The sequence below is a fragment of the Chiloscyllium plagiosum genome, chromosome 13 (genome assembly GCF_004010195.1).
Source record: "Chiloscyllium plagiosum isolate BGI_BamShark_2017 chromosome 13, ASM401019v2, whole genome shotgun sequence".
Classification (NCBI taxonomy): domain Eukaryota; kingdom Metazoa; phylum Chordata; class Chondrichthyes; order Orectolobiformes; family Hemiscylliidae; genus Chiloscyllium; species Chiloscyllium plagiosum.
Window position 1 is genome coordinate 47,849,598 of NC_057722.1, and position 12,011 is coordinate 47,861,608.

At 41.5% G+C, this 12,011-nt stretch overlaps 1 protein-coding gene across 2 annotated transcripts in view; it reads left to right on the plus strand.

The window, feature by feature from the left end:
- The window catches only part of clcn2c (chloride channel 2c), a 611,909-nt gene that overhangs the window by 479,646 nt on the left and 120,252 nt on the right, over positions 1 to 12,011 (plus strand). For both annotated transcript variants that reach the window (XM_043702310.1, XM_043702311.1), the window contains 2 exons: positions 2,020 to 2,130; positions 2,257 to 2,470. In XM_043702310.1, the coding sequence (XP_043558245.1) occupies positions 2,020 to 2,130; positions 2,257 to 2,470 (325 nt within the window). The remainder of the gene's footprint in view (positions 1 to 2,019; positions 2,131 to 2,256; positions 2,471 to 12,011) is intronic.

The following is a 12,011-nucleotide window of genomic DNA, read 5'->3' on the forward strand; positions in this document are numbered from 1 at the left end:
TCATCCTAACATCACAAATCATTTTCAACTGCATTTTGCAAATTCCAGCTACATCACATCTAGTGTGATGTGCAAGTTGTGAAGCTGACTTCCTGAATGTGGTCTTATACTATTTCTCTCTCAGATTCAGGGAATGTGGACATAGAGTTTGCACAGATGCAGACACGCATGTTCAAACAAGTACCCATGCACTCTTCCTTTTACATTCAATCAATGTTGGACAGTACTCTAAGAAGCTAGTCCGTAATTTAACACCTGACTTCAGATTTGATTGAGCATTTTTCTATAATGTGTCACAAAGCTGGTCCCTTTTTTCTAAAAGCTGTTCCTTTTCTCAAGGATACTGTGTCCTTGATTTTTTTCAGAGATGACATAAAACTCTCCTGGCTCCAAGGTGATGAGTTTGGTACAGAGATGATAAAGGATTTTGAGAGGCCCTTTATTTTATATGTAAACAGATGAGTCTTCAGGCTGAAGTGGTCATGTTTTAGAAGTAACCTGTATAATGAAAGAGAAGTGGTCAGCTCTCTAGCTAAACAGTTCAGTCCAGAACAAGTTAGGAGTTCAGCTGTGTGGAAACAGGATACTAGACTCTCTCTCCTTCTGCCTTTCTAACTTTGACCTGTAAGCATTTGTTCCATTTTACTGTTTTTTGAGGGGGTTCGTTTATTGGTACTGTTTTGTGTATTCGGAACAGCATAATTAAGTCTAGTTTGGACAGACTGAGTTCTGTAGGGGTTCTTTATTCTGTTCTTTGTGTTTCATTGTATAATTTTGTGAATAATATTTTTGTCTGTTTTAAAACCTGGTCGTCACCCTAGCTAACTTACTCAGGGTAATTTTCACTGTACATTTACCGAAACAAATTGCAATGTTATGGTCTGGGTTGCCTGCTTAAGAATGTTTTGAGTGGTCTGGCCTAGTCCATAACAAATGTATTTGATCCAGCTTCCAGTGGAAATATGATGTGACGAATATTGCTAAGTACTCAGAACGAGTGTTAGACTTAGTGATTTCATTGTTTCTCATGCCATTGCTTTCATGGTTCATCTGACCTACCTCAGGTGTGTCCATGATTGCTTTCTCAATGTTAACCCTATAACCCCACATCTATGTTGATTTGAGGATGATTTTACACCTTTTTTCACAAACTGTTGACCTCACGATTTCTTATTGTCTTTGATTGTTTTCTCGTTCTTACTGTTCGTGGTTGCACTCTGATCATTTTTAATCTACGGAACATAGCAATTGCCTTTAATTAAAAATGACAGCATGCAAGTGTTCATTGTGGACCTGGCACCAAGATAGTATAAAATTAATCAATGCCATTTTTAATTTTAAAAATTACTGAAGCAAAACTAATTATTGACACAAAAGCATAAACTAATTGAGTGAGAAAGCACAAGTTTAGTTAATAAACAAGGGAAGAAACAGTGGAAAATTGAAGTGAGTCCAGCTTGGATTTGGATCACCCATATGAAGAATGCATTCTGAGGGGGTTTCCAGGTACATGCACACTTTCCAGGAAAAGTTTGTTCTAGTTGAACATTGGTGCGTTCACAAGAAAGGTTTCCAAATACACTCAACTGAATCAGCTTCTTAAAAAAATAACTTCACTGGTCTTTTGATCCTGCATTACCATTTAACAAGTGATCGATCACACTGCCAATGGTCTAGGTAGATTTTCTAAAATAGTTTAATATTTTCTAATATAGAAGGTTGGATGTGTAACATTTTGTCAACAAAATGTTGCTAGATTCCTGTGAAGAGCGTAAGAATTTATCGGTAGCAGCAAGGTCCAACAGACCTGATTTAGATCAGAATTCTGATTAACCACAGTGGGAAGTCTTATTATGGTTGCAATGTGTAACAACACAGTGAAAATATTCAAGGAGTGATCGCAATAATCAGGCAACTGTTTCTGTGATGTTTGATTTGAACAACTGTGCACATGTTTCTGTCTGTGAACAGTGACGGTTTGTCTCACATCATCTTTTTTTGTATTGGCTCCCCTTTCAGGGGCTGCATTTGGTCGCCTTGTTGGAGAAAGCATGGCAGCTTGGTTTCCTGATGGCATCCACGCAGATGGTAGTATTTATCGTATTGTGCCAGGTGGATACGCTGTTGTAGGTGAGGTTTTTTTATGTCTGCCATAATTATTTTTGGCTGCCACAGAAAAATAGACAAAGCACAGTTTATGCCAAAATGAGTTGGAACATTTCTGCCAGCTGCTTAATTCCTTGTTTCTCTCTGCAGGGGCTGCAGCGCTGGCAGGTGCAGTGACCCACACGATTTCCACCTCCGTGATTGTTTTTGAGCTCACAGGCCAGATCTCCCACATCCTTCCAGTGATGATAGCAGTCATTCTGGCCAATGCTGTTTCCCAAAGTCTGCAGCCCTCTGTCTATGACAGCATTATTCGCATCAAGAAACTTCCGTATCTTCCTGAGCTCGGTTGGGGACATCTTGAGTGAGTAATCTTTCCAATTACTACTATTTAAAGGGATTGGATACACCCAGACAGTTAAAGCTTCAGAGTTAGTGTTTTCATGGCAAACAGGCATAGATTAAGTTAACATTTCGCACTCTAGATCTTAATTTTGTTGTTTGAATATTGACCAAGAAGCATCAAGGTTGAAATTCTGAGGATGAATTTTGTGGAAGCAGTGAATTTTGGTGGCTTTCCAAAAGAATATCTGCTTTACATTCATGATGAAACTTGTTAAACATCAGGCTCGTGTGAAATGTTGAAGTTTTGTGAATTTAGCATTTTCTCTTGGTCAAAATCTAAACTTGCTTTTGTAATGGAATATTGGAATTACATTCAGATAGAAGCTGCAGTGAGTCCTGGGGTCAAATGATCTTGACAGAACACAAACTGAGCATTGTTGAGTAACATTTTGCTGAAGCTTCCCTTTTGATAAAACCATTGAGGACTACGAGGACTTGGGGCTATAGCCTCAAAATAAAGGGGAGTGGATTCAGGAGTGAGCCGAAGAGGAACAACTTCTCCCAAAGGTTTGTGAATCTGTGGTATTCCCTGCCCAGTGAAGCAGTTGAGGCTACCCAGTTGAATGTTTTTAAGGGAAAGATAGATTTCTAAATGGCAAAGGAATTAAAAGTTATGTGATCAGGCAGGAAAGTGGGACTGATTGTACAAAAAAGATCAGCCGTGATATTATTGAATGGCAGAACAGGCTTGAGGGGTTAGATTAGATTAGATTACTTACAGTTGGAAACAGGCCCTTCGGCCCAACAAGTCCACACCGCCCCTCCGAAGCGCAATCCACCCATGCCCCTACATTTACCCCTTACCTAACATTACGGGCAATTTAGCATGGCCAATTCACCTGACCTGCACATCTTTGGACTGTGGGAGGAAACCGGAGCACCCGGAGGAAACCCACGCAGACACGGGGAGAACGTGCAAACTCCACACAGTCAGTCGCCACCGTGTCGCCACTGTTAGATAGCCTACTCCTGTTCCTATTGCATTAAATGATATTGAATCTCCTATTACCTCTGGGCTGGACTTTATGGCTTCTGGTAAGGAGAGGGCAAAAATAGGAAGTATGTGATCTGCTTGCTCCTACCTCCTACCTCCACTCCCAGGGTATGGAGTCTTGGATGATCAATGAGCCACTATTTGGCAGTGCAAGCAACCAATTTGTGGGGAGGTCTCCATGCTCAGTGAGGCACCTGGGTCAGGATGCAAGCAGGATAGAACTAGAAGTGAACTGGAAGTCAGTCATTATCACCAAATTCAAGCTCTCTGCTCTGTCCCTTTCTGTACAATGATGACAATGCAAAAATAACGAATAAATAAAGTTTAATGGTGTTGAAATGCTGCCACCTTCAGCAGACTTTACTAATACATGCAGCAATGATCCTTTCTGCAAGCTTTTATCACCTGTCCTTGTGCCACCTCCTCATTGATATTTTCTAATCAATCTGCTCAGAGATGTAAAGACCCACCTCTGGAGCAGTTGGAACTTCACCAGGGCCACCCAGCTAAAAGATAGGGATACTACCACTGGACCACAAGAGCCTTACCGCCACCTCCTATCCAGGGTAAATCATGTCCAAGCATTTTCTGTCTGACAATCAAAGGGTGCGGATGCTCGCCAGTAAAGGGCTTCCTTACCACCTCTCTTAAATAGTGGCACCACGTTAGCCAACCTTCAGTCTTCAAGCACCTCACCTATGACCACCAATGATCCAAATTTCTCAGTAAGAGGCCCAGCAATCACTTCCCTAGCTTCCCACAGAGTTTGGGATACACCTGAACAGGTCCTGGGAATTATTCACCTTATGTATTTTAAGACATCCAGCACCACCTCCGTAATTTGGACATTTTTCAAGATGTCACCATCTATTTCCCCACATTCTGTATCTTCCATGTCCTTTTCCACAGTAAACACTGATGCAAAATACTCATTTAGTATCTCACCCGTCTCCTGCAGCTCCACACGTAGGCTGCCATGCTGATCTTTGAGGGGCCCTATTCTCTCCCTGGTTACCCTTTTGCCCTTAATGTATTAGTTAAAAAAACCCTTTGAATTCTCTTTAACCTTATTTGCCTGGCTAGAAAAAGGGAAGCCTTCAAAAATAAGATAATGAAAATCCAGAAACAGTATGTTCCTGTTAGGGTGAAAAGCAAGGCAAGAGAAATTGAGGTTTTGGTCAAGAAAAAAAGTGAAGTTTTTACGTATGGACAGCAGAGATCGAGTGAATCCTTAGAGTATAAAGGCAGCAGGAGTATACTTAAGAAGAAAATTAGGAGGGCAAAAAGGGGATATGAGATAGTTTTGGCAAATAAGAGTTAAGGCGAATCCAAAGGGATTTAATAAATACATTAAGGACAAAGGGGTAACTCAGGAGAGAATAGGGCTCCTCTAGGATCAGCAAGGCAGCCTATATGTAGGGTATGGGGAGATACTGAGCATTTTGCATCAGCGTTTACTGTGGAGAAGGACATGAAAGATACAGAATGTGGGGAAATAGATGGTGACATCTTGAAAAGTGTCCATATTACAGAGGAGGAAGTGTTAGATGTCTTAAAATGCATAAAGGTAGATAAATCCCCAGGACCTGATCAGGTATACCCCAGAACTCTGTGGGATGCTAGGGAAATAATTGCTGGGCCCTTTGCTGAGATATTTGGATCATCAGTAGTCATGGGTGAGGTGTGGAAGTTGGCTAATGTGGTGCCACTATTTATGAAAGGTGGTAAGGAAAAACCAGGGAACGATTGCCTGCTGAGCCTGACATCAGTTGTGGGCAAGTTGTTGGAAGGAATCCTGAGGAACAGGATTTACATGTTAGCCAGTTTTGAGAAGGTTTGTAGCTCAGGTTGAGGTTCTGGATGTAGGTTTGCTCGCTGAGCGGGGAGGTTAATTTCCAGACGTTTCGTCACCCTACTAGGTAACATCTTCAGTGGGCCTCCGGCGAAGCAGTGTACATGATTCCTGCTTTCTGTTTATATGTTTCGGTTTCTTTGGGTTGATGTTATTTCCTGTGGTGATGTCAGTTCCTGTTCTTTTTCTCAAGGGGTGGTAGATGGGGTCTAATTCGATGTGTTTGTTGAAAGAGTTCCGGTTGGAATGCTATGCTTCTAGGAATTCTCGTGCGTGTCTCTGTTTGGCTTGTCCTAAGGTGGATGTGTTGTCCCAGTTGAAGTGGTGTCCTTCTTTATCTGTATGTAAGAATACTAGTGAGAGAGGGTCATGTTGTTTTGTGGCCAATTGGTGTACATGTATCATGGTGGCTAGTTTTCTGCCTGTTTGTCCAATGCAGAGTTTGTTACAGTTCTTGCACGATATCTTATAAATGACATTAGTTTTGATTGTTGTCTGTATAGGGTCTTTCAAGTTCATTAGCTGCTGTTTTAGTGTGTTGGTGGGTTTGTGGGCTACCATGATGCCAAGGGGTCTGAGTAGTCTGGCAGTCATTTCCGCGATGTCTTTGATGTAGGGGAGAGTGGCTAGGGTTTCTAGTATCATGGTAGCCCACAAACCCACCAACACACTAAAACCGCAGCTCATGAACTTGAAAGACCTTATACAGACAACAAGCAAAACTAATGTCATTTATAAAATATAGTGCAAGAACCGTTACAAACACTAAATTGGACAAACAGGCAGAAAACTAGCCACCATGATACATGAACACCAATTGGCCACAAAACGACATGACCCCCTCTATCACTTGTGTTCTTACATAGAGATGAAGAAAGACACCACTTCAACTGGGACAACACACCCATCCTAGGATAAGCCAAACACAGACACGCACGAGAATTCCTAGAAGCATGGCATTCCAACCGGAACTCTTTCAACAAACACATCAAATTAGACCCCATCTACCACCCCTTGAGAAAAAGAACAGGAAATGACATCACCACAGGAAATAATATCACCAACCCAAAGAAACCGAAACATATAAACAGAAAGCAGGAATCATGTACACTGCTTCGCCTGAGGCCCACTGAAGATGTTACCTAGTAGATTGACAAAATGTCTGGAAATGAACTTCCCAACTCAGCGAGCACACCTACATCCAGGGTTGACATGTACTTGGAAAGGCAAGGACTGATTATGGATAGTCAACATGGCTTTGTGCATGGGAAATCATGTCTCACAAACTTGATTCAGTTTTTTGAAGAAGTAACAAAGAAGATTGATGAGGGCAGATTGGTGGACATGATCTATATGAACTTCGTTAAGACGTTCAACAAGGTTCCTCATGATAGATGGTTAGCAAGGTTAGATCACATGGAATATAGGAAGAACTAACCATTTGGATACATAACTGACTCAAAGGTAGAAGACAGAAGGTGGTGGTGGAGGGTTGGATTTCAGACTGGAGACTTGTGACCAGTGGTGTGTCACAAGGATCAGTGCTGGGTCCACTGCTTTTCGTCATTTAGTTAAATGATTTGGATGTGAACATAGGAGGTATAGTTAGTAAGTTTGCAGATGACACCAAAATTGGAGGTGTAGTGGACAGTGAAGAAGGTTACCTCAGAGTACAACGGGATCTTGATCAGATGGACCAATGGGCCCAGGACTGGTAGATGGAGTTTAATTTAGGAAACTGTGAGGTATTACATTTTGGAAAGGCAAATCAGGGCAGGACTTATACACTGAATGGTAAAGTCCTGGAAGTGTTGCTGAACAAAGATCTTGGAGTGCAGGTTCATAATTCCTTGAAAGTGGGGTTTCAGGTAAATGGGATAGTGAAGAGGGCATTTAATATGCTTTCCTTTATTGGTCAGAACATTGAGTATAGGAGTTGGGAGGTCATGTTATGGCTGAACAGGACAAATGGACAAAGTCTTTTCCCTGGGATAGGATGTCCAGAACTAGAGGGCATAGGCTTAGGGTGAGAGGGGAAAAATTCAAAAGGGACCTAAGGGGCAACTTTTTCATGCAGAGGGTGGTGCTGTATGGAATGAGCTGCCAGATGAAGTGGTGGAGGCTGGTACAATTACAACATTTAAATGGCATCTGGATGTGTATATGAATAGGAAGCGTTTAGAGGGATATGGGCCAAGTGCTGGCAAATGAGTCTATATTTGGTTAGGTTATCTGGTCAGCATGGAGATGTCTGACCGAAGAATCTGTTTCCATGCTGTACATTTCTATGACTCTCTGACTCGAAATAGTAATCTAATAACCTGTTATATATACAGAGTAATACATGTGTTTTATTTCAAAATGGCTGGTGGGCCTCCAGATTTGGTATTCACTTACCTTCTGTAATGTTAGAGTCTGATGTGGTGATATGGAATTGCTTACCCAATGTCTCACACCATATTTAAATAAGTGTTTTAATTGTACAATTTTTGATTGTAACATCCAGTCCTGTCCCTTGTCTACGTCATCAACTCCCTCTTCAGCATGTGTTCACACTTTTCACAATTTTACTATACCATTTTTTTCCTTCCTTATCTCTCCGACAAATGTATATAATTTCCAGTAGATTTAGTTCCCATTTTTATCCAACTTGTAGTGGATAAGTTTCTGTTAATGCTACTAAGGCTAGATCTTCCTGCAAAGTAATTCTTTTCAGTTTTCCCAAACCTTTCCATCAGTCTGCAGATTGCAGTGCATCCAATTTAACCATGATGAGGTGTGAGTGTTGGACTTGGGTGGACAAGGCCAGAACTTGCAGGACACCAGGTTAAAGTGCAACAGATTTATTTGAAATCACAAGCTTTTGAAGCGCTGCTCCTTCATCAGGTAAAGTAAAGAGTACCGCATAGGCAGGAAATTTATAGGCAGAGAAGCCAAAAGATCATACAAATGGAGTGAGTGGGGTATCGACAGACTGAATAACAAATCATTGCAGGTGATCAGAAGTGTCAGATGGTATGACTAAATGTCAACAGCTGAATAGCAAGTGAGGGGATCACATATGACCCTATTGAGGTAGAGAGATAATTGCAAAAAACAAAGATGGTACTGGAGACAAACCAAATGGCTGGACTAACATGATAGGTATAAGAGTCACATGCTGAGGGTCTAACCAAAGTAACAAGTAATCGTGGTTGTGGGTATGTTCACCGAGCTAGGAATTTGATTTGCAGACATTTCATCCCTATCTCGGTGACACCTTCAGTGTTTGGAGCCTGCTGTAAAGCGCTGTTGTACTGTGTCTTCTGGAATTTATTTGGTTCTGTTTCTGCTGCTTCCAGTTTCCAGTTCCAGTTGTTCGTTGTAGTGGCCGGTATATTGGGTCCAGGTCATGTGCTTGTTGGTTGAGTCCATGGATGAGCTACAAATCTTTAACAAGTAATCTAAAACTGTACAACCTAATTAAAGTAGAGAGATCTTAACAAGTTATCAAGATTATGGTATGAAACGTTATCTCATGCCCTAGAGTTTCCATACCTCTGCCCTACTGAATCTGACAGTGACCACCCATTTGCCAGGCCAGGCCACCACTGGTAAAATGTCACAAGGATCTCATGGTCTGCCCGTAGAGAGTTGGGTTCCACTTGCAATATGGCAACAACGTAATCCTTGATCTTTGAAAATTCTGACCACAATATTATAAAAATCAACAAGGGGGAAGGTTTTCATTATAATAAGCCTTTCAGAGAGGGTTCAGACAAGGCAAGTTGTTTTTCGTGGATCTGTTCCCCCTGGTGCCCCATTCCTGCTGAGGGATGGAGCAAGTGAGAAACCCAAAATTGTCTCCTGAAATCTGGCAAATTGCGTTATCAAAATAGACTCCATGACAAACAGTAAAAGCATAAATTCTTTCAGATTTATCAGAACCTACAGTTTCCGGGCAGAATGCACTGGTCTATTCACAACTTGTCTTAAGTAATAACAGTTGCCAGTTTACTACAGTACATCTCATTCTCAACTCTGTCAGCTATCACATATCAAACTTGCTGCAACCTAAAATCTTTGCTTTACTGAGTGATTATCACTGAATGGAAACAGTGGATGACAGTGACAATGCATGGATTCACATGTTAGTAAAACAGAAACTGATTCACAGGAGTGTCCTTAGGGTCATGTATGATTTCTGATTAGTATTTTTCTTGATCATGGCATTCCTGTACAACCTGAATTGCATTCTGCTTCCTAGATTGGGGTAAATATAATTCCCTAGTCAAAACAAAGAGAGTACACCACACATTTTCCAGATGAGAAAAATTGGTGAAAATTTATCATGCCAGATGTCCATTTACTGAGCATTAATTTTCTACAGACTGCTGTAATTACACCCCTTAACAAGCAGAAATTTTAATTCAAAAATGATTTGAGACCAGGGTGACCTGCACACGATTTCTGGCATGCAGTAAATTTTTCTAAACCATGCTGTTTTTAAGTGTACATCCGTGTTTGTTAGGTTTGGATTAAAAAAATTGTCAAAGGGATGTAACATTGGCTCAGTATATTTTGACAATTTCTCCTTAATATTCTTCATTATTTTGTTTTATCTCTGATGGCAGTTCAGTTCTCATGTGCCTTTTCTTGAGTCCCGAATATTTTCTCTTTATTCATGGATTAGATGTTACAGTATCTGAAGTTCTGGTGAAGGAGCATAGGTGGGTTGCTGCATTGCATCTTGTATGTGGTACGCATTGCTGCAACAATGTCAGTTTTGAAGGTTGTGAGCGGGATGTCAGTCAAATGGGTTAACTTGTCCTACATGGTCTAGAGCTTCTTGGTTGTTGTTTGAGTTGCACTCATCCAGGCAAGTGATTAGATTAGATTACATTACAGTGTGGAAACAGGCCCTTCGGCCCAACAAGTCCACACCGACCCGCTGAAGTGCAACCCACCCAGACCCCTACAGTTACCCCTTACCTAAATTGCTACGGGCAATTTAGTATGGCCAATTCACCTGACCTGCACATCTTTGGACTGTGGGAGGAAACCGGAGCACCCGGAGGAAACCCATGCAGACACGGGGAGAATGTGCAAACTCCACACAGTCAGTCGCCTGAGGCGGGAATTGAACCCGGGTCTCTGGCGCTGTGAGGCAGCAGTGCTAACCACTGTGTCACCGTGCCACCCACTAAGTGGTCATGCTCTATCCCTCTCCTGAATTGTGCCTTACAGATAGTTAACAGATTTTGGGGAGCTGGAAGGTTAGTTACTCAGAGTCTTAGAAATATACAGCACGGCAACAGACCCTTCAGCTACATAAATCTCATCCCATTTGCCAGTATTTGATCCATATCCCTCTAAACCCTTCCCATTCATATACCCATTCAGATGCCTTTATAATGTTGTAATTGTACCAGCCTCCGCCTCTTCCTCTGGCAGCTCATTTAATACAGGCACTACCCTCTGCATGAAAACGTTGCCCCTTAGATCCTTTTTAAGTCTTTCCATTCTCACCTTAAACCTATGCCCCATCCTGGGAAAAGACCTTGTCTATTTACCCTATCCATGCCCTTCATGATTTTATAAATCTCTACAAGGCACTTTAGAATTCCTAGTCTATGGCCTGCTGTTATACCCACAATATATGGTGGGTCCAATTCAAGTTTATGATCAATGATGACACTCCAGGATGTTGATTGTTGACCAGCGCCATCAAAGAGTTATTCTAAAGCTGGAAGAACAGCATCTAATATTCCCCTTGGGGACCCTGCTGTCTTCAGGACTAATTTTAGGGCCTAAGCACCTTCTCCCATGTACTTATCCCAACTCCCCACACACCAGGCCTTGTCATTACATGAGCTGCCACCACAAACAATCCATTGTCAGCCACTAATGGTCCCCACTGATTCTTCCAGGCAAACCTTCACTCATTCCTTTGTCTGTTCAACTGTTGTTCTCTCTCTCTCTGGGTTCCAACTATACCGAAAAGTTACGCCTCATCCCTCACCACTCACTACATTTGCAACACATACCAACCATTTCCAAACTGCAATCAGTTCTGAAGAAAGGCCATTTGACCTGTAACATTAATTCTGCTTTGTTTCCACATGTTCTGCCAGACCTGTTGAGTTTTTACAGCGTTTTCTTTTGTTTCTAATTTCCAGCATCTGCATTTCTTTGGGGTTTTTTCCCCCAATTGAGATGTTTTGTAAAGGAACCAAATGGTGATTAAAACAAATTGCACTGTGTGAGAGGAGTTTTATATCCATCAACTGGAGCTAGATCACTTGCATCTAAAAGCAGAGGTGCCCATTTCTTAATTTTCCAGGTCATTAATGCACACAGAGGTTTCTGTTCTCAAAGGAAGCTGGGAAAGCTTCATTAATTAATAATGATAAATGCTTTCCAATCACAATATGTCATACTTTGAGTGGCATTGCAGTAAAACAGCATGTGAACACAATCAAAAACTACAGCGAGGCCAGCAATTTAATCTGCAAATACCGGTATGTCAACCTGGCAGTATCCATGGGAATGCTAGTCACAAAAGCAGCGATAGTTTTGCCCAAATCCTGAAAGTACAGAGAAATAGACATTTTTAAAAAAGCACAGGTGTTCTTTGACAATTCACAGTACAATGCTGTACTAAATTGTTCTTTG